Source organism: Notamacropus eugenii, chromosome 5 (assembly GCF_028372415.1).
Source record: "Notamacropus eugenii isolate mMacEug1 chromosome 5, mMacEug1.pri_v2, whole genome shotgun sequence".
Classification (NCBI taxonomy): Eukaryota; Metazoa; Chordata; class Mammalia; order Diprotodontia; family Macropodidae; genus Notamacropus; species Notamacropus eugenii.
The window spans coordinates 49,575,880-49,598,751 of NC_092876.1; the positions used below are offsets into that span (position 1 = coordinate 49,575,880).

Here is a 22,872-nt window from a genome sequence, read left to right on the forward strand (position 1 = left end):
CATCTATAAGAAGCCTCTTCCTAATCCCCATAATTCCAGTGCCCTCCTCCAGGGATGATCCACAATTTATCCCATCTATATCGTTGGTACCTAGCTTGCTTGTGGTTTCTCCCATAGGACTTTGAGCTCCTTGAGAGGGGGGACTGTCTTCTGCTTGGCACACAGTTGGCGCTTAATAAGTGCTTGTTGACTTAAAGATTCCCTTAGGTCTACTTGTATTTTCTAAAAGTTTTTTTTTAACCACAATTTAATTTACTGCTCAGGAAGGTTTCTGCTGAGTATATGGAGGTGCAAAAGAGGTGGAAAGGAGGCAAAAGAAAGGCAGCAAAGTGCGGGGCAGTCCTGGTGTGCTTTGGGCCCTCCTGCTGGGCAGACCCTCGTGCCTACCCTGCCCCCCAGGAGCACTTGGCAGACTTGGCATATGAGCCCGGGTGACTCACCCAGGGACTAAGTGGGGAGCCCCAACAAGGATGCGTTCTTCCCTGTTCCCCGTCCAGTGTCCTTATTCTACGGGTAAACTCCTGGGCTTTCAAGGGATCATCCCTGGACTGGAAAACTGGCTTCCAGCCCAACCCACACACAGGCCGGACCGCCTACGATCCCTGGGAGGAACCAAAGGGGGTCCCTTTAAACGATCCATGTCCTCGGCTTTCCACTGATTCGCCTCAGGCTCGGGGGCGGGGCCTCGCCCTCTCAGGCGGTCTCGCAGGCGCCAGGGAGAACCAATGGTGCGGCAGCACCTCCCCGGGCCCTGCTCTCTGATTGGTCAGAATGAGAGAGGGCGGAGGGTGCAGACGCCCAAGTGAGCGAAGCTAGCCTAGGCCGGCTGATTCCGAAGCCGAACCTCGAGCGGGAGCCTTTGTCCATTCGCCGCTCCGGACCTGCCCTCTCCGGCCCGCGCTGTCCGCCGCCATGCCCCAGTGAGTACCCGAGCCGAGCCAGCCCCGGGGACCCCCGCAGCCCCAGGGCCACACCCAGCCCCCGACCCCTCCCCAGCTCTGAGCACCCCCCTGCTCTTCCTCCTCGGGGCGGGGGTCCCCACGTGCCCGCCCTCCTGCTGGGGGCCGGGGCCCCGAGGTCAGGGGGATGGGGACCCGCCTTCTCCCTCCCCCCCTCCATGTTTCCCTCTCCTCTTCCTCCTTTTCTCCCCGTCCCCTGGCAGGAGGACCCCACTCCCAGGAACTGGGGGCGCCTGGGCGGGGGGAGGGAACGTCAGAGCCCCAGATTTGAGCCCCAGCCTGGCTGTCCCAAAGATGAGAACACTGAGGCCCCCACCCCAGGGGCAGCCCCTTAAGTTCTAGGGTAGACAGTTACAGCCTAGTGTGTTAGAGCCGAAGTCTGGAGACCAGGGTTTGAAGGTTGGGTGACCTTGGGGCGCCTTGGGCCTCGGTTTCCTCATCTCTAAAATGGGGGTGCTAAGAATACCCGTAGTAGCCGCCTGACCCGGCCGTTTCAAGGAAAACACTAAATTGATAAGCCTTAAAAGCGCTGCCTCGCCAGAACTTGTTGGCACCATTTTCCAGCAAAGGAAACTGAGGCTCTGGTTAAGAAACTTGCGCTGGTCACTCAGCTAGTAAGTTTTGGAGCCAAGGCTTGCACTCTGAGGGATGGCAGCACCCTCCCTGCTCCTAATCAAACACTGCCTGAGCCTTCAGATTTAAGAGCCCTGGGCTAGATAAAGATCTGCTCCTTGCCCTGGTCCCTGGTTCTTGGGGGAGCCAAAAGAAGGACAAATAAAATTTTTAAAAAACAAAGAAGAAAACCAGAATACCTGCTAAGATTTTCTACAACAGATAAGTTAAGTACATATTAAGTTGGGGCAAACTTTGTTTTTAGGTTAATTGGCTACAGGGTGGCAGTGGATACAGGGAAGACTTTCCCCTCGAATGACTTAATTATGCCCCGTTACGAGTGGTAAAGGTAGGAAATTGACAGTGAACTAGGAAAACTTAGGGGTGGACAGTGACAAGAGTCCCACAGGGTGGGCAGAGTTGGCTGAATTTCCTCCTGTACTATTAGAATGAATACCCAGGTTGATTGCATGTCAAGTCCATTGGGGTACTCTTACTAGCAGGGTCCAGAAAGTGAGGGTTCCTTGGTTAGGAGTGGGTTATCTCTAGTGACTGAGAGTCTTTTCACACCCTTCTCTGGTCTTTTCTCCCCTTTTCCAGAGCTGATATTGCCCTGATTGGACTGGCTGTCATGGGCCAGAACCTAATTTTAAACATGAATGACCATGGCTTTGTGGTGAGTAGAGGAAATAATGCCTTTTTATTCTGGGGGCTGCTGGGTGTGTCCATGAGCAGGAGTTGCAGAGGATGATTGGACACTTGGATGTCGCAGATCTTGTTCTCCACTATATCCCAAGTTGTTCCTTGAAACACTTTCATAAAAGAAAGAAAACTACCAATGCCCCTTTGTAGGAGGACCAGCTCTTTGAAAATCATGAAGAATTGTAATTTTGTTGAATAAGGCTTTCAAAGCTTACACACTAAAATCTGAGGCCTAGGAGAATATTGGAGATTAGGCAGGGCAGTATTCTAACTCTAGAGAGGACTGAAGGGGCCTACTGGGCCTGGACAGAAATGATTCCCCAGTAGCCAAATAGGAAACAGGCTTATCTAAGCCAGGGTGCTAGAGTTAACTGAATCCTGGACTAAGTGGCCTTGGAACTGTGACTCTATGTGAATCTGAGATATTTTATTTATAACTGGTTTGTACCCAGCTTAGATTCTAAGTCCTAATTCATGGCAGATCCCAAGTCAAATTTCCTCCCTTGCAGGTGTGTGCTTTTAATAGAACGGTCTCCAAAGTTGATGACTTCTTGGCCAATGAGGCGAAGGGGACTAAGGTGATTGGAGCTCACTCCCTGGAGGAAATGGTTTCCAAGCTGAAGAAGCCCCGTCGGATCATCCTGCTTGTCAAGGCTGGCCAGGCTGTCGATGATTTCATTGTGAAGCTGGTGAGGTTTGCTCTCATCCCGGCTTGTACTGAGCTGATGCCAGCTCCTCTCCCTGGTTTTCTGTCTCTTCTGCCCAGACCCCCCAGCCTCTTCCCCGAATTAATCTGCTTATATTCTTAGACAGACCAGAAGTGGACTGGGCTGTCTTGACCTAAGCTGTCCTAAAGTTGATTAATACTAATTAAGCCACACCTACCCTACTGGTAGGAATTCCCTAGGTGTACAATTTAGATGACTGAGAAACACCTCATTAACTGTAATAATAGTAAGTAACCAGAGGGTTCTTTTGTGTGAGCTTTATCTGTGACAGACTCAAAGGATTTAACAGATGTGATTATTATCTCTTTATGGAATGATTCTACCGCCTGGCTCACTTTAGATTTAGTACCAAAACTTTAAGAACTGGCTCTCAGTGTTCCCTTAAGTCAGTAATTCTCAAATAATTACCTAATTTTATTATTAATAACAAGAGCCCTCTAGAGGAAGCAATACTGACCCATGAGTTTTACCATCAGACACTTACCACCCATGTGCCCCTGGGCAAGTCATTCAGTGTCTCTCAGCCTCAGTTTCCTCCTCTGTAAAATGAGTTAATAATTGCACCTACTTCCTGAATTAACATATGTAAAGCACTTGGGGAATCATAATGAAAGCTCTTTAGAAAGCATTTCTAAGTGCCTCTTGTGTGCCAGGTACTGTGCTAAATTCTAGGTACTGGAGGACAAAAATGAAAGCAGACCTGTTCTCACAGAGCTTTTTTATTCTTGAAAGATAGCACCCTGGATTTGGAGTCAGAGGATTTGTGGTTGAAATTGTGCTTGAAATCCATATAATTTTGATCAGGTTACTTCCCTTAGAATTATAGACCCAGAGCTGGCAGGGATGGGAGGGACTATCTTGAGTCATGTCCACATTGCAGATGGAGAAGCTGAGGCACAGACTGGTGAAGCTGCGACTTGCCCAGAAGCACACAGGTAGCCATTGGAAGAGCTTGGATTTGAGCGTGGGTCCTTTCCTTGCTACTGGGGCTTCCACTCCTGTGGGTATAAAAGGAGGTGGCCGAGGCTTCCCTTCCAGCCCCACCAGTCATGGAATGGTGATACTTAAGCAAGCATGACATTTTAGAGGGAGAACAACCTGGGAAATTCTAAATGAGTGAGAGTTTTTGAGAAAGGAAAGTAACAGGAATTGATTATAGCCCTTTAAGATTGACCAAAGATTTTACAGATGTCATACTTGAGCTGGGTGCTTAAGGATGGGATACTGGGGTCAGAGAGAGGCCCTCTCCTCACCTCTCATAGCCAGGAGGGCTAGGGGTGGGGTGGGGGTGGGGGCAGCAAACTTAACTGATGAGGTTAATGAGGGTGTTCCAGACCTTGGCCTTTTTTTGGTCCTGGTCACTAGCAGAAGTTTAATGGAAACTGTGGACTGCTTCTTAGAAGAATGTTTTAAAATCTATAAAAGAAAGTACAGAACATTACAAAGGAGACTGATTATACAGTTTTCATAACGAAAATCAGAAAAAGAAAACAAGATCCTGGGTTGAGAACCTCTGATCCAGACAAATAGTGAAGTCCAGGGAAGGCAGGTACAGGTTTAGAGAGAAAGGTCCTGGTTTTGGTTTTGGACACATAGAAGGCTTGATTTTCTTCCTCTACCTCCAGTTGTCAGAGGGGTCGGATGCCGTTGGTTTAGGGCCTGCATAGGTCCCAGGATCTGCAGCCCAAACACCAGCCCCTTGGACCTCTAGGCCTGACCTAGATGCCGATGCTGTGCCGGGTGCCTTGGGCAGGCTTGGGAGGGCAAAGGGCCAGAAGAGGACGAAACATAAATTTGCCCTCAGGCAGCTGACACTCTGGGAGGTACCTTCCTGGAGTTGAGCCTTTCAGGGTGAAGGTCTTTGAAGGTGCTGGTCTTGGCTTGAGCATCTGGTTCTTCTGCACAGGAATGTGTCCTGTGCCAGGACAGGGCTTTCTTAGCTTGAGTTTCTCTAGTATGTGGAGTTGCTGCCCCAGACAGGGAGGGGCCTCACAGGTACAAGACTGAGTGCTGTTGGGCTGGGCGATTGAGACTAGCAGACCATTTTGGGGTGAACCATTTGTTCCACATGTAGGCTTTCAGTTACACCAGGCAGTCTGCTTCCTTGGGAAGAGCACAGGAAAAAGGGCATTTTGTATTATTTGGCTCCTTTGCAGGGAACCTTTGTCTTCCAAGCTGGCAGAGATCTCAATGAGGGACCATAGCAGTTTGGTTGACGTTGTTGGAAATGGAGGAGAGAGTTAAATAATTTTGGAGAAGGGGGCAGGTGCCTGGGGGGAAGTGGAGCCTTCCACCCTGAGCCGCTTCAAAAATTCTGGGAGTTGGTGAAGTTTATTATTTCTACAATTGCCTTCTACCAGCCTAGACCATGTGGACACTGTAACTTCCCAATGATTAACCTCAGTTTCTCTCCTTCCTGACCCTCAGGGTCCACAGGGGATGGTGTAGATTAGTAGGGGGGCTCAGGGAATACCCTCACTACCTGTGAGTGCCCCCATCAGAGAGCTGAGTGGCGCTTGGAGGTATAGGATTCACTTTGGTGCCTCAGGCATCTTCTTCCTCCATCCACTTCTAATGACCACCTGTTCTGAAGATGGGAAGTTTGGACCTGACCAGGTGGATTCTGAGGTCTTCCGCATCCACTGTTCTGGGATGTCCCCAGAAAATGTCAGTAAAAAAGGCAGGCCCTAGTTGCCTTCCTTCTGCCCAATCATGCCATGAATGGGAAAGAACTAGGGAGCATTATGGACCTATTTGAAAAGAAAAAAGGACTGTCCATTCCTTCCTGCGCTTAGGGGCAGAGGGAGCTTCCATTCAGATCCCACAGCTTTCTCCAGGCCTTCCCAACCCTCTCTGGTAACAAATGACCAGAATTCTGCCCTGGGACCTTTGTTTTGTCCCTCTCTAACATACTTATTTGGTGATACTGTGCTGTGTAGTTTTCTGTGCAAGCTTCTTTGCCTGCTAGGCTGCAAGGTCCAGTTGGTATCTCCCTAAGTGCCTAGCATAGTGTTTTGCACATAGTAGGCATCTTACTCTGAGCCTTTCCCTGCCTCCTAATGGTGTTGATCCAAATGTTAAACTCACAATAGAAACAGAAGCCACAAATCTGTACGTAAGGATCCCTGCAGACCTCAAAGTGACTTCCTTTCAAAATGTAATGTTACCTGTTTTGTTATATTTTTATTTCTTTTGTTAAATTTCCCAGTTGTATTTAAATCTGGTTCAGGTTACCCTCAGGAGTGTTGTGGGCTTCATGCAGCTCACACACATTGGATGCCTCTGTTTTAGGTAATTAATGAGGCAGAATAGTTGTTTGTAAAGAGTGCTGGCCTGGGAGTTCAGAGATTCTGGACCAGGAATTCTTCTTAACCTGGGGTCTGTAGGTAGATCTTAGGGACTCAGTGGACTTGTTTTGTAAGTTTTGAAAACCAGACTGTTGTTTCGTTTCGTTTTATCCCTAAAAGGCACGTGGTTCTGATGGGATTTTTTTGTTTGGACTTGGTAATAAGCTGCCTTGAACATGTCAGGCCGTAGAGGTTGCAAGCGTGGTTGTGGGGGAACCAGGCATTCCTGGGGTGGCACTGGGTTTTCCTGGAGAGGCAAGTGTTCTTTTAACACTTGTGTCTTGTTGCAGGTGCCCTTGTTGGAAGCTGGCGACATTATCATCGACGGGGGGAATTCAGAATACAGAGATACCACAGTAAGTCCTTTTTTGTCCTTTGTCCAAGGCCCAAGATTTGAGAGCAGGACTGAGCATGTGCAAATGCTGTCACTGACTGCGCTCACATTCGATTTGTTGTCTGGGAAGGTCCTCTGCTCTGACCCAAGATGACCTGGGCCTTGTCCACAGGAGCCCCTGAGTGCAGCACTGACCGCCTCTCAGGATGATTGGATTTCAGAACTGGTTTTGGAGGTTCCCAGTTTTACTTCTGTATACTAATGTCTTTGCAGTAACACTTTACTGTTTTTATAACAGTTTATTGGTGCATTTTATTTGTGCACCCCAGTCATCCCGCATTTGCCCCTCTCCATGTAGGCCTGCTCTTGTAACAGAAAGGTAGTTGAGCAAAAAGCCCGATACATCCAGCAATGTAGCAGCCTCACTGGCCGCCTCAGGAGGAGGGAGCTTGCTTTGTTCTCTTCTGAGGCCTTTCCACTAGCTTCATCTGTTTGGAGAAATGGATTTATTTTGCTGGGTAGTCCTGTAGAGCAACCCCCCTCCGCCCATAGTAACATTAATAGGTGACATTAAGTATGAGGTAACCTGTTTCACTGAACCTTCTGCCCTACAGGCCTATTCCAAAGCCTGTCTTTTCTTCTCTTTGTGCATTTCTAGATCACTTCATGGCTCTTAGATCCCTTTATGATAGAACAAGGGGGAAGGATTCTTCTCCCCTTTTCTTCCTGCCCCTCATCCCTGTCTTTGTCAAGAAACAGGATTCTATTTGATATGTAATGGAACTCCTTTTGTCTCCCCTTCAGAGGCGATGCCAAGACCTCAAAGCCAAAGGCATCTTGTTTGTGGGAAGTGGTGTGAGTGGTGGAGAGGAAGGGGCCCGCTATGGGCCATCTCTCATGCCTGGAGGCAACAAAGAAGCCTGGTGAGTCTAGTGATCTCGAGCACATAGTAGGTGCTTAACCAGTCCCCACCAAGTCTGAACTTCTGGTGTGAATGAGGGAACAAGGAGCAGTGGTGGAGATGTGCACTGAGCAGGGAGGGCTAAGGATATGGAGAGACTCCTCCTCAGCTGGTTCTCACATGAGATTCTTTGACCTCATGTGTCTGTCAGATTCATATTCCCTCCCTAAATGAGGCTAAAACTGAAAGTAGACTCAGAAGACACGGTCTGCTCTGGCCAGCCCACAACGGCCTGGGGAATGGCCCCTACCTTTTTGGCCATACAAGCCCTGGATCTGATGTAGGTGCAGTAGGAGAAATTGGGAGGGATTGTTGCGTCACATTTTATTGTCAAAAGAAAGAGATGTGGCAGATTGACCTTAAAAGAAGTAGGGATCCTTGGAGGACAGAGGAATCTCACTACTTGGGAATAACCCACACAGGCTCGCTGCTCCCCTGCCAGGAAGGCCTATCTGAGCCTTTCCTCTGCCCAGGCACTGTGTATCTGCAAACCTGGGGCTAGAGATGCTCATTTCCAAAGAGTAGCCTTGGAATCCCTGCTTCTGTGAGTGCTGGGGTGGATGCAGCTGCTGACTGCCTCCCACTGCAGCATGCCGCTGTCCTGCCTTCTCTGTCTCTTCCTGGACTGTGAGGTATCTAAAGGGAGAGAGGCTGATGTGCATTTCTGTTTTTGACACACCCCATGCCCTCCCCTGTACACATCGCAGATTCTTACTATAAATTTGCTGAATGAATGAATAGTTCTGGACAAAACAAGAGAAAGGGGAGGAAACCTTTGAAAAAGACTAGTGGGGATGGAGGGTTGGGGATAAGTCTACGAAAGAAAATTTGAGTGTCATAGAGCTGTGGAAGGAGAAGGGGAAGCGGGGGGAATCAAAATTGAAAATGTCAGATAATTTAATCATGTATAAAAATTGGCCTGAGGGAAAACATCATCACTGGGGCTCCAGAAAAAAGAGACAGCCAGATGCAGGAAGACAGAGACGGAGCAGAGGAGGAGGAAGTAGCAAAGGAAGGATCCTTGTGAGGGAGCTATAGACAGGTAACCTTGTTCTCTCAAAGAGTTTGATTCCCCAATGGTAGAGGATGGAATGTACATGTTATCAGGGCTCAGCAGGCTCCTCTAATTGTCCCAGTGTCAGGGGTGACTTTGGGGAAGTTTATTCTCCCATTGGCCCGTTTGACTTTTATGTAAATAGTGAAGTCCTTCAGGATGCTGAAATCTAGAAGAGGTGGGGGCTGCTTTTCAAAACTGTTGGGCCTGGGGGAGTGGGGAGGGAGACACATCCAGCCAGTAGCCTTGCTCCTGGCTCCTCACATTCACTTTCTCACAGTGCTTCTGGGATATTGCAGCAGACTTATGGGAAAGATTTAGGAAAAGGCACTGATGTTCAGAGACAGAGCAGCGTTAACCTTTCACCTCACATGCTTCCTCCTCATCTCCTGCCAGACTTGGTGATTTGCCTCAGATCAGGCCCGTCTGGCCCCTGGAGGGCAGGGACCATTTTTGTTTTTGTCTTTGCATCTTTAGTACCTGGCACACAGTGGGAGGATGATAAATATATGTTGACTTGAATTTATAATCACTGGGTCTTCCTCAGGAGTGGTCAGATGACGTCCCCAAGTAGCCCACTGTGAACAGCTGACAGCTTAATAAACTGAAAATATAGTTGTTTCAGAATGGTGACTATTTTGCCCACCTGGGAGAGAAGGATGGGGTAGAGCTGTCTCCATTTTTCTCCCCTGAATAAGTGTATCTATCCTCCCCTCAAAAAAAAAAAATTGTAAGGAATAGTTTTCTGGGAGGGAGAAGGATGCAGGAACACAATAGGAGATGTAAAAACAGAACTTATCAATAAAAATGTACACACGCACATGCACACACTCACACTCACACAGACACACTCTCACCCACTCACACTCACACCCTCTACCTTGAATCTTTACGTCGTTGGGACAGCCCTTGCCCTTTACCCAGATTTTCGCTGCGGAGTTCTTATGCAGATTAAAATGCCATCTCGGCTTTGAAGGATTTGAGTCGGGCCTCCTTGGAGTGGGGCTTTGAACTCTGAATTACCAACCAAAGGGATTTAGAATGACTTCTTACATTCCCAAAAGCCAGATGAAAGGAGAGAGGTGACTGGTTGACAAAGGACTTTTAAATTCTTTTGCAAATCTGAGTCATAGCTTGTTCTTTTGATAATCAGTTCAACATATTTTTAAAATGTTTTGTTACATTGTTTTTGCATCTCCTTTGTTTCATAATTTACCAGTCTCCAGCCCAGGACATTCTCTTTCCCAAGGACCCCTCCCCTGCCCCTGCAGGACTGAGCCTGGTCCTTATCCTTCCGCAGTGTTTTTGTTCTTTCCCTTTACATTGTTGCAGTCATCCAGGGGATTGTTTGCCTGATCCTGCTTATTTCACTTTGTATCAGTTCATGCATCTTTCCATTCTTTTCTGAATTCTTCATAGTCTTCCTGTGTTAGGGTACCCACAGTTCCTCATATTCAGGAGCCCCAGTGTCACAGGCCTTGCCCTCTGTCGGGCCCTGGGGCTACAAAGACTAAAATGAAGCAGTGTCACCCCCAGGGAACTTATGTTCTGTGGGGGAGGGGAGAAATGATACAGCCAGACATATGTAGATCTGGGGGAAAAAAGTAAATACAAATTTTGGGGTGAAGAGGGAGTGGTTGGGAGGGGTTTCTTCCATTGGGAAGTGCTGATTCTTTAAAAGGGTTGTTTCTACCCCAGATTCTCTAGCTTTTAAAGTGATTCTCTCCCCTACTCTGCCCCACCCTCTTTGTGCCCTCTGTCTCTGTGGTCACCTGAGAGCTGAAAGGAGCATATTCAGCAAGCAACTGGAGAGGAATTTCTAGTTTCTGGGATTATCCTGGAAATTGTTATTTAAATGGGAGATCATCTCTCCCCTTTAGGAGGAAAAGAGTTTATTCTTGGGACCATGGAATGTTGGGTAGAAACCTTAGCCCCTTCTCTTCCTGACTGCTCTGCTGACTGTGTTCTTTTCTACAGGCCTCACATCAAGACAATCTTCCAAAGCATCGCTGCCAAAGTGGGCACTGGGGAACCCTGCTGTGATTGGGCAAGTACTGGGTTGTGCCTTTAGAGCTGGAGCTGGGGAGAGAGGGTGTAGCGCCAATGCAATATTCACAGTGCCCACGGCAGCCATGAATATCAGGGCACAATTCAGAATCCCGAAATACCACAGACTTTCCATGTGGAAGGCAGAGCCAAAACATTCAGACGCAAATCTATCACTGCAACAAAATCTGTACGCATTAACAATGCAGAGGACAGCGCCATCCCCAAGCCTCCCCCCTGCTGGGCTTTCCACAAACCAGCTCCATTACACTCATCACAAGCAGGCTCTTTAACCAAATCACAATCACAAAATCACTCATGCTACCCAGGGGCCTGCAGCCTTCCTAGCTCTGACTGCTCTCAAGACTAACTTCCTCCCAGCTCTGCTCCAGCTCTGCCTCTTCCTGCTCCACCCATTCAGCAAATTCCTCCCACCACAGACTCCATGTGACTTAATGGGCTTATTAATGAATAGGGGGCAGCTAGGTGGTGCAGTGGATAGTGCACCAGTGTAAGAGTCAGGAGGACCTGAGTTCAACTCTCACCTCAGACACTTGACACTCGCTAGTTGTGTGACCTTGGGCAAGTCACTTAACCCCAGTTGCCTCATCCTGGGTCATCTCCAGTCATCCTGATGAATATCTGGTCACTGGATTCAGATGCCTCTGGAGGACAAGTGAGGCTGGTGACCTGCACAGCCCTCCCTCACTCAAAAACAAGAAAAGTCAAGTGCAAGTCATGTCATCATTTCTCTGATGGCTTGGTCTTCAGCAGCGAAGAACGAACACACAATGAATAGAAAAGATTTTCCAATTCAGATTACTGTTACAGAGGGGCAAGCAGAGAGGATAGCAGAGCTGCTGACGGCATTTCCCCATAAGTTATTGCTGTAGTTTGTAACTACTGGGATGGGAGCGTACCTGTGGGTAATCTCAGGAGAAAGAAGTGGGTTCAACAGGCCACTAAGATCTAGAATGTCCACGGGACTTTGGATGGAGATGGAGAAGCTTGGCCCTCCTGTACTCTGGACTTTCTTTGTTTTGTGGTCAGATGAGACAGGTGGCTCCAGGCCTTCATCTGACCATCTATCTGCAGCTGGAGGGGATCTCAGAGACAGTCTGCAGGTGAGGATGAGGATGAGGCCTACAGGAGGGATTCATTGACTTTTTCATGGTCACCCCAATTGTAAGCAGCATAGTTCACCTTTGAAACTAGGTACCTAGATTCTGGTTCCAGCTTTCTTTTCCCACTCCATATTCACTTAAGGCTATAGAGCTCTTAGACAGATGAGGAGACTGAGGACTGAAGGATTCAGATGACTTTTCCAAAAACTTAGGGGTTATAAATGGCAGATCTCAGATTTGAGCCCAGATCCTCAGTTTCCAAGTTTTCTTTTCACTGCACGTTAATGCTTCCCTGTGTTGCTGTTAAACTTCCCTCTGAGGTCCCACTCCATGTTCTCGGAAAGAAGGCTGGCTTGGTCCCAGAGAGCTGTCATTGTTAGAAATGGTGCAAGAATCTGAATCTATTCTGGAGAGCCTTGGAGGGCAGCCTCCCTGGGCTGGGCTCGGCTACTCCTAGTGACCTCATTGTCTCATTCCTCTGCCCTTTCTCTTTTACTCATTAGCAATCCTTGTGCTAAGTGAAACCTTGGGGAGAGGCTGGGAGGCCAAGGACTTCCTGATAAGTCTTGAGACATTTATGTCTCCACCCTGTGCTGGATTGTCATGGAAACCTTTGTACTGGGCAATGCGTCACTTCAAGGGGAGAGTAGTGGGAATATTTTCTCCTGGATTAGGCGTGGGACAGTGCAAGAGAGCAGGACCTCAGAGATGATGCAGTCCAACCCCCTCATTTTACAGATAGAGAAACTGAGGCCTGGAGAGATAAAATGGTTGGGGGACTGATACAAAGATCACCAGCCCTAGAGTAACAATAATAGCTGTGGCTAAAATGCTTTAAGGTTTGCAAAGCACTTCACCTCATTTGGGAGCAAGGTACCAATATTCCCCTTATTTTACAGATGAGAAAACTGAAGCAGACAGAGGTTAAGTGACTTGCCTAGAGTTACAGAGCTAGTAGGTGTCTGAGGCTTGATTTGAATTCTGGCTTTGCTGACTACATCTTTGTACTCTGTTCACTGCACCACCTAAAGTGTTCGGAAACTAGTTCTGTTGGCTGTATGGTATCACACAAGTCCCTTAGCCTCTCTGGGCCTCAGATTCCCTGTTTTGTAAAGGGTGGAGAGAGGGGAGGGGCTCATTAAACTTGCTGACCTCTCCAGTCTCCTTCCACTCACAGTTTGATCTTAAGGGACTTGCCCAGTGTCACATAAGTAGTAAGTGGCAGAGCTAGGATTTGAACCTGGACCCTCTGACCTCCAGAGCTCTTCCACCTAGACTCTGCTGTCTGACCATTTTGGTCCTCATCAAGAATGAAGGACAGCAACCAGCCAACTACATATATGTTTATATGTGTGTTTATATTTTCCCTCAATTACATGTTAAAACAATTTTTTAACTTTTTTTAAGTTTTGAGTTCCAAATGCTGTCCCTGCCTTAAGCGAAAAGATATAGGTTTTACTTAGGCAGTCATGGAAAACATTTCCATAATAGTCATTTTGTACAAGACTCAAAAGACAAAGAAAGAAAGAAAGTGAAAAGTGGGATGTTTGAGTATTCAGACAATCAGTTCAGACAGTCCTTTCTCTGGAGGCGGATGGTATGCTTCATCTTTAGCCCTTTGGCATTATCTTGGACCATCATTGCTGAGAATAGCAAAGTCATTCATACTTGATCACTGCACAGTGTTGCTGTTCCTGTGTACAGTGGTCTCTTGGTTCTGCCCACTTCACTCTGTATCAGTTCATGTAAATCTTTCCAGGTTTTTCTGGAATCATGCTGCTTGTCATTTTTTTATATCACAGTAGTATTCCATTACAAGCATATACTACAACTTGTTCAACCATTCCCCAATTGATGAGCATCCCTTTGATTTCCAAGTCTTAGCCACCATAAAAAGAGTTGCCAAAAATGTTTTTATGCAATAGGTCCTTTTCTCTGGGCTTCTGTTAGCATGAAACAGTGGGCTAAGGACAGGGAAGTGGACTTAGCAAGAGCCTGACTTTTTTCCTGCTATCTATATTTGCTTCAAGTCTGGGCTTAAGGGGCAAGGGGCCTTTGAGTCTACCTTCAGGAAGCTCACAGCTTGAAGCAGACCAATGTAGGCTTGCTCTGGTACTCCAGCAATCTCACAGCCTTCTGGAACTTGCTCTTTCTGATAGGTGGGAGATGAAGGTGCTGGTCACTTTGTCAAGATGGTGCACAATGGGATAGAATATGGAGACATGCAGCTGATTTGTGAAGCCTATCACCTGATGAAAGACATCCTGAGCATGGAACACAATGAGATGGCCAAGGTGAGTCTGGAGCCTGGCCCTGTCCTTACCACCACGTGACAGGGGGGCTATACAGGAGGAACATGGTTCTAGAAAGGAAATTTCTGCTCTTTTCATTCTTCTCTCTCTCTCTGTCTCTCTCTTCCTCTCTCTCTTTCTCTCTCTCTCTCGTGTATTTTCTCCTCCATTAGAACATGAACTCCTTGAAAGCAGGAACTGTCTTTTCTCTGTCTCACCACCCTTTAGCACATTGTTCTACATCTAGTAAGTGCTTAAGAAGCACTTTTTCATGCTTTCATTTTAAAAACACTAAATGTTTTACATGCCTCTGTCATGTCAGAGAGGCAAGGGAATACTGAGTCAGAATATTGGCTATGTTGTCCGTTGTGGCCACTCTGTCTTTCAGGAGGTGATCATTGGATTCTTTTGATGACTATTTTACCTTCTGGTTCTAGGACCTCAGGGTAGTTTTCCTAGATGATTTCTTGAAAGATGCTGTCCAGGCTCTTTTTTGTTTGTTTGTTTGTTTTGGGGGGTTTTTTGGTTTTGTTTTTTTTTTTTTTGATCATGGCTTTCAGGTAGACCAGTAATTCTTAAATTATCTCTCCTGGATCTCTTTTCTAGGTCAGTTGTTTTTCCAGTGAGATATTTTACATTTTCTTCTGTTTTTTCATTCTTTTGATTTTATTTGACTGATTCTTGATGTCTCATAGAGTCAGTCATTAGCTTCCACTTGCCCAATTAACAAATTGTTTTCTTCAGTTAGCTTTTGTACCTCCTTTTCCATTTGGCCAATCATACTTTTTAAGTTGTTGTTTTCTTCAGTGTATTTTTTTCCATTATGTCAATTGTATTTTTAAAGGAATTATTCAATTTTTCTTCTACTTATTTGACTTCTAAAATCCTTTTGGAGCTCTTCCTAGAAGGCTCGAGACCAATCTGTATTCCCCTTTGAGGTTTCAGATGTGGGTATATTGACAGTGTTGTCATCTCCTGGATTTGTGTTTTGATTTTTAAAGTTGATCTCTGTTTCTGGGGCACAGGAGTACTGTCCCAGGCTTCTTGTGCTGGGGCATCTGGCTCGTCGTCAGGAAGACTGGCCCCAGAATGCCTGTCAATCTCATCCTCATTTCTATCATATCGTTCCTTCGCACATCTTGTACTTAGGTATTTGAAGAATGGAATAAGACAGAGCTGGACTCCTTCCTGATTGAAATCACAGCCAATATCCTTAAGTTTCAAGATAGTGATGGCCAACACCTCCTGCCAAAGATCAGGGACAGTGCCGGCCAGAAAGGCACTGGGAAGTGGACGGCCATCTCCGCCCTGGAGTACGGGGTCCCTGTGACCCTCATCGGTAATGCCTCAAACCCTTCTCCCTGTTGAGAGCCACCTTTTTTCCCCCGTGTCCTCTCCTGCCATTCTGACCCTGTTGGCCTATTAAGGGAACTTAGGGAGGTTAGAAAGCTGAAAGCCAGGGGATTTTTCTTTAGAGCTTTTGTCTAACTTTGATGAGCCAGAATAGAAGTTGGACAAGGCTTTTCCAGCTTTAAATCTAGAGATACATGGTTGTCATCCCATTAATTTTCTTTTGGCAAATGTTTATTAGATCCTTAGTGTATACAAAAGTTTTTAAATAGGTATTTTTCAGTATGGAAAAGAGTGCCAGCCATGAGCTCTCAGGACATGCCGACATCATGAAAAAACTTGGTCTCAGTTTGAAAAAAACAAAAAAGGAAAATTTCAGCCTCTTTCTCTCACTTTGGCCCCTTGCATCTCTGTCTGTGGGGTCAGGGTGCCATCTCCTGTCTTGGTTCATCCTTGGAATGGTTTTAGATGGCAGCATCATCTGGGGGAAGACCATTGACATGGGAGGCTCCGAGTTTTGATCTGGGCTTCAGGCCTTCCCACCTGTGGGTCCTTGAGCACTTACTCCTGTCTGCTGGGCCTGAATTTCCTTATTTGTAAAATGAAGGTATTGGAAGAGGCAGCTTCTGAGACACCATCTAGCATGGGATTGATGTGCCTGAGACTAGAGACCCCACCCTCCAAATCCAAACCTTTCTGTTGCTCTTGGAAGTTGAGAAGGCATTGGAACAAGAATTGTGGGGCTGTGTTACGTGAAGGTTAATAATCGTGTTTGTCATTATTATGTATACAGTGGTTCAGGTGTCTCAGAGTCCTTCCCGTACATCCCTTCCCTTCAGACACTTGAGGTGTTATTTCCCAGTTGAGTAGATGAGGGAACTGAGAGCCAGAGAAGTGAAGTAAGAACCGTGTTCACACACTCAGTCCACAAGCATTTATTAAGTACCTACTATGTGCCAGGCACCATGGATACACAAAAAGACAAAAACATTTCCTACCCTCAAGGTGCTTCCATCTTATGGGGAAGACAGCCTATAAATCACCATGAATGTGCAAAATATATGCCAGATAAATGAGAAACAGTCTCCTAGGGGAAGGCATTAGCACCTGGGGGCTAGGAAGAACCCCTTACAGAGTCCTGAAAGAAGCCTGTAAAACTAAGGCAAAGATGGGGACCCAGGATATTGGCCTGACAGGACTTGAATGCAGAAGCCAGGAGAGATGTGATTGCCTGTGACTGGGGTGTGGTGTGTGTGGAGAGGAGAGTGCAAAGGTGGGAAGAGACCGGAGGAGGAGAAGGGCTTGGAATGCCAAACTGAGGACTCTGTTTGATCCTGAAGATAGTCAGGAACCACTGATGTTTATGTAAAGGAGGAAAGGACCCAGTGAGACCTGTGCTTTTGGCAGCTGTTTGGAGCCAGGCTGAAGGCTTGAGTGTCCAGGTGAAAGGGGATGAGAACCTGAACAGGGCTGACAGCTTTATGTGTGGAGGGAAGGGATCTATGATCATTGTCAGAGGCAGTATCAGAGTCTTGGTCTTCCTGACATGAAGCCATGAGCCCCTTCTTCAGCCACTAATCCAAGAGTTGATGTTTGTCTTCTAAGAATTAAGGACTTGAGTCTTTTTTCAACTCTGATCATGTACAAAGTTCTCCCCCTCCTAGCAAGAGATTAAAATTTGGATTTTCTCCTCTCTTCCCTCCCTTGTATTTTCATATTGAATCATACCCCCCTTCTCCCCCAAGCCCTGTTTGTAGTTTCCTTGTGAGGCCAGAGACCAAGCCTGTACTGCTGGCTGCTTTTCAGCCAAACCCAGGGAGGACAGTTCCTGGGAAGCCCATCCCTGATTTGACACAATAGCATTGCCCTGCTCCAAGGCAGTTCTAGAGGGCTTTCTTGTTTCTGCTGTGTCATTGGGCGAGAGTGAGAAGGATTTAGGTGCAGCCTCTGGCTCCCTGCTGTATTTGCTCCCTGTGCAGATGAGGAAGTAAAGACTTCCCCCTGGCCCTTATGTAACACCAAGGGCGTCGGCTCCTCTGGTCATATTGCACCAGGTGCCTTACACATCTCTCCCTACAAATGCCAAGTCATCTTGCATGGGCAGTGTCGGGGGCCCTTGGCAAGGTCCGGCTGTGATAGAATCTGGAGAGCTCAGCATAGAGGGTGCTCAAGGGTCTTCCACAGAGTATTGCTCTGTATCTGTTTATTCAATGAATGAATGAGTGGACCAGAGCTCATTTGCTGGTCCCTAGACTCAACCTTTAATCTCTGCCCCCATACATTTGCCCATACAGATGCCACAAATGCACTTTCACCTCTCTTCCATCTCCCCTGGCTTCTTGTACCCAGGAAAGAAATGGAAGACACTTCCCCTACTCCTTTGCAGGACCAGGGGAGAGGCAGGGTAGTGTCCATAGAACATTGCATATGTGTTTAGCTTTTCTTATGAACAAAGTTTTCTTTCTTTTCCTCTTTTTGTTTAAAAAAAGTATTTGTTACAGACTGTGGTGCTCTAGGAGGAAAAAGCATCCAGGGGGAAATTTAGGCATTGTAAAAAAGGGAGGAAAGAGAGAAGGCTCAGATCCAAGCCTTTCATGGTTCATCGAATTGGCAGTGTGCTCTTCCTCTGCTGATTATCAGGCAGGTTCTTTTTCTGTCTTCTCTTTGTATCTCCAGTGTATTACAAGCAGTAGGGGTGGGATTAGTGGATTTTATGCATTTCTTCATTTTATAGATGAGGAAACAGAGAAGTCACTTGATTTTTCCCAAATTTCAGCAGAAGATAGAAGAGCTAGAGTGAATGGTGTGTGTTCCGTAAAACTCTTTGAATCAAAGGATCATTCTGAGTCCAGCACAGGATACTAAAGCTCAGTAATGGGCAGTTTGACAGACAGCATGGCCAAGTAGACAGTGAGCCCACTTCCGAGTCAGGTAAACCTGGGTTCAAGTTCTGCAGAAACATACTGGCTATATGACCTTGAAGTCAAGTGATGCCAAACTCAGAAAGAAACAGGAACCACTCATTCAACCTAAGGTTCCCTGTGGGCCACGTATTGACTCTGCTTTAAAATGTAGTATGTCCATGTAATTGTATCCCCATGTATTTTGTTAAATATTTCCCAGTTACGTTTTAATCTGTAAACACCCAGGAGTGTTACCAGCCTCATGGGGCCCATGGGCTTTTTGTTGATTCTCTAAAATAGGCTCCCACCCTGGGGTCTGTGACCTTAGGTTTTTTTGATATCTTGAAAGCTCTTCTAATATAATTAGTTTCTTCTGTAATTCTGTGTATCTAATGCTTTTAAAAACATTCTTCTGAGAAGAGGCCCATAGCCTTCACTCCCCTGCTAGAAGGGTCCATGCCCCAAATCAGGTGAAGATTCCCCTGATCTAAGTTTCAGACAAGGTGCTGGCCTGCATGGGCAAAGGAACTTCTCAGGGGAATCACAGGTGCAAAGGTGACAAGGAGCTTACACCTGCCTCTTATCTTCTTTTCCAAATAACTATCCTTGGAATTTTCCATTGAACTGCATTGATAATGACCTGTACTTAGACTCGAAAGTAGAGTTGGGGTTTCCTTGTCAGAGGTTACCCATAACTGATAGAGTGACCTCAGCTGAGGCCTACGTTCTCCCCCTGCCAGCTGCCAGCACCCACCCCTGCCCCAGGAACAGTTGCTCTTCTCTGTTTTCTTCAGTATCTTTCGCTTGCTTTACTCTAGGAGAGGCTGTCTTTGCACGATGTCTGTCATCTCTGAAGGACGAGCGGATCCAAGCCAGCAAGAAGTTGGTAGGCCCCCCAGAGACTAAGTTTGGGGGTGACAAGAAGTCATTCCTGGAGGACATTCGAAAGGTGGGTCTGAGGAGGGGGTCACTGTTTGTTTATCTCGTCCAGGCAGTGAGGATGGCGCAGGAAATGTGCTGAAGACATGGGTCAAACTGCACAAGATGTGCTGCTCAGTCAAGTGTTCCCTTGAATTGTGACTTACAGTTTTCCTGTCCTCTGATCATCTCAGAAAGGCCATTGTGCTGACTGAGAACCCGGATGGCAGGACTTAGGCTAGAGGGACCTTAGAGATAAGGAGACCGAGGCCCAAGAATGAGGTGATGTGCCCAAAATGTTGTGGCAAGGAGCAGAGGCACAATTCTAACCCAGGTCTCCTGGTCCCTGAGGGCAGGGCTATATCTGTCTACTGTGGAATTATAGTGCTAGATCTGGGAGGAACTTGAGAGGTCATGTTGGTACAGTGGAAAGCTGGATTTGGATTATGGGGTCTGCTACCTATGGGACCTTTGGTAAGTGGATTATTCTTTCTGGGCCTCAGTTTCCTAGTCTGTAAAATGAAGGGATCTGAGTAGACTATCTCTAAGGTCTCTGATGTTAGGAGCTGGTCCAGCTGGTGCTGGTGAGGTTCTCTGCCCTTCTGCTCAGTTAATGAAATCAGAAGGAGTCATAGAAATCCCAGAATCTCCCCAGGGGTTGTTGGGTCCCACCTGCGTCTGACCTATAATCCCATCTCTGAGATAAAGCCCCACCTAAGTCTTTGTATCCCTTCCCAGGCCCTCTATGCCTCCAAGATTATCTCTTACGCCCAAGGATTTATGCTCTTGCGTCAGGCAGCCAAAGAGTTCGGCTGGACACTCAATTATGGTGGGATTGCCCTCATGTGGAGGGGAGGCTGCATCATCCGCAGGTGAGGACATGAACACCAGATTAGCTCTTAACCGTCTGCATACCCTAGTGCTAGGTATCAGTAGTGGAGTTAGTGTGGACATCTCGGTCATCTTGTCTCACAGGCTGCAGGTGGGAGCCCCAGGGCATTCTCCTTGAAGCTCATGCGCCCAGTCCGGCCCCTCCACGGCATTACCTCCAATTGTGCCCATCTGCTGCTGTGCTTAGGCCTTGGCAGCGGCCACAGAGTCCTAGAGCTCTTCTGAGAAACTGGGTTTTTCCCCAAATTGTAAAAGTTTTTAAAAATGGCTACAAGTGAATTTTGATGTCCAGTGTTGGCCACAGAGAAGAGATACAGAAATATACTTTCCTCCTTTGAGTAGAGAGGTGAGGGACTACAGGTGTGAATGGTGCTTACAGCAGTGGATACAGTGGCTGGCTGCTCATTTGGCTTTGCCTAACTGCTTTCCTTTGTTCCAGTGAACAGGCTGGTGGTTGGGAGAGGTGCTTGTGTGTGTGGAGATCACAGGAACGTAAAGAAAAACACTGGTCAGTCTTGATTTAAAAAGAAAGAGACAGCTCCAGAGAAGTTTGAGAGTGATGGCTAACTCCGTCCCTGGAAAATGTTTACTCTTTTCCTACTTGAGCAGCTTGAATGGACAGTCTCTCTGTGCTGCCGGTGCGTGGCTTGTGGCAGCTGAGAATGGGGCCTAGCCAAGCATCAGCTGTCAGCTTGTCTGTGGCCCTGACCTTGATTCATGCACACATGGCAATGTGCCATTTTTTCACATTTTGCAGAGGTGGGAAATGGGACTTTGCACCCCTCTGGGCTCAGGCCCTGGTTTACCTGCTCATTTATCCCTTGTTTCCTCAGCGTCTTCCTGGGGAAGATAAAAGATGCCTTTGACCGGAACACCCAACTCCAGAACCTTCTCCTGGACGATTTCTTTAAGACTGCCATGCAGAACTGCCAGGTGTGTTTACCAGCAAGAAGCTGCTTGTGAATGCTGCACAGCAGGGCATGCTCTGAGGACCAGCTTGGATTCTGTGATGTCCCTGGTCTGTAGTTTAGCACAAACCAGATCTCTTTTATTCACACTTTTGCTTCGTGTTTCATGTCCAGGACTCATGGCGACGGGTGATCAGCAGCGGCGTGCAGGCTGGCATCCCCATGCCCTGCTTCACCACCGCGCTTTCCTTCTATGATGGGTACAGACACGAGATGCTGCCTGCCAACCTGATCCAGGTATGTTCTTGGGCCATGCGTCAACCATTAGCCTGGCCAGGCAGACAGCATAAGGCCTGGAATTGTGAGGGGCGGAGAAGGGGGCAGTGACTGCATGCCCATTTGCCCAACATATTTTTCTTTTCTAGGCTCAGAGGGATTACTTCGGTGCTCACACCTATGAACTCTTAACCAAACCAGGACACTTCATCCACACCAACTGGACGGGCCATGGTGGCAACGTGTCCTCCTCCTCCTACAATGCCTAAGCGGACTTTGTCTGTCTGCTGTCGGAATTCCATAGACCTGGGACATTCCTGCCACCCTCAGCTTGCACTGCATTTGTTTCTGCCCAGGGCTCTGAAAATAAATTGTTCTAAGAGCCTTCCCCTCTGGGGAGGACAATAGAGTCTGTACAGCGACTCTGTGGAGACCCTCTCTTGCCCTCTGCCCTTGCTTCTTAGAACTGCCTAGAAACCAGTCATGGACACAGAGGCTCCAACCAGCAGCCCTGCCCTGGGAGCAGGATCCATCAAGGCAGGGAACAGGCTCCTGGAGGGCAGCAGCGCACATGTCATGGTTGGGAAAGGCTCCAGTGGAATTTGACCAAAGTAGAATCCTTGTTTGTCTTACGCAGGGGAACAGCCCATATTTTACCTTTTAATAAAAACTCCATTATATTTATAATTTTGTCTCCAGCCTCTTAAATACTGTCATCTCAGGACCACCAAGTCTTAGAAGCTCAGCCACCATCTAGGCCAACCCATAAAGTTGAGGATCCAGCCCTGCCCTGGGATGAATTTCAAGCTTCTGTATGTGGTACCCTGGGTAACCCCTTGTGCCAGAGCATCTCTTGTCTCAGAGTCAGAGAATGCCAGATCTGGGGCTGGAAGGGCCCCTTGAGGCCAGTCAGGCATCCTCTTCCTTTATAGAGGAGTAGACGGGGCCATGGAGATTAAGTAATTTGCCCAGGGTCACACAGGTGGGACATGAAAAGAGTAGGGACTGGAGCTAGGGTCCTCTGACTCCGAAGTCTTGACCAGTGTTAGGATCTGCTGGCTTTTCCCTTGTCTTCTCAGGGGCCTCCTGAGGAAGCTCATGGGCATCCTGTTACTCTCGCCCCAGACACTTGGTGGTTCTGTAGCCTGGGGTGCAGGTTATTGCTAGTAATCCCTGATTGCTAGTCACTTTCTTACATTGGACCCAATTTTCTTTTAATTTGTTTGGGTTTTTTTACCCCTTTAAGAAAATACATCACAACCACTGAGGTTTTCAAAGACCTTGGACTAAGATGTCTGTAAGTTCCTGCCTTCACCACTGATTTTGGCCATCTCCTCCTTGACCCGTTTCAAAGCCCAACCGTCCCCTATTCATGCTTCTTCGTTGACCTCCAAAGCTGGGGACCCCCCCCTCCACATGCTGAGACCATTGCAAGGCAATTGGCCATTGTGGGAGGTTTTGGTGAGCC

General features: G+C 47.4%; 1 protein-coding gene across 2 annotated transcripts; it reads left to right on the plus strand.

Moving 5' to 3' along the window:
- The first annotated feature begins 768 nt into the window (after positions 1-768).
- On the plus strand, positions 769-22,088 carry PGD (phosphogluconate dehydrogenase). 2 transcript variants are annotated; one of them, XM_072608822.1, is made up of 14 exons: positions 828-920; positions 1,837-1,920; positions 2,172-2,247; positions 2,783-2,962; positions 6,639-6,704; positions 7,487-7,605; positions 10,675-10,744; positions 14,027-14,161; positions 15,308-15,497; positions 19,230-19,360; positions 20,068-20,201; positions 21,054-21,153; positions 21,303-21,425; positions 21,554-22,088. In XM_072608822.1, exons 3-14 carry the CDS (start codon positions 2,203-2,205, stop codon positions 21,671-21,673), a joined length of 1,413 nt encoding a protein of 470 aa, XP_072464923.1. In that variant the 5' UTR covers positions 828-920; positions 1,837-1,920; positions 2,172-2,202; the 3' UTR covers positions 21,674-22,088. The 2 variants fall into 2 exon arrangements, with proteins under 2 accessions (XP_072464922.1, XP_072464923.1); XM_072608821.1 differs by lacking the exon at positions 1,837-1,920 and having other exon boundaries at positions 769-920.
- Positions 22,089-22,872: the final 784 nt, after the last annotated feature.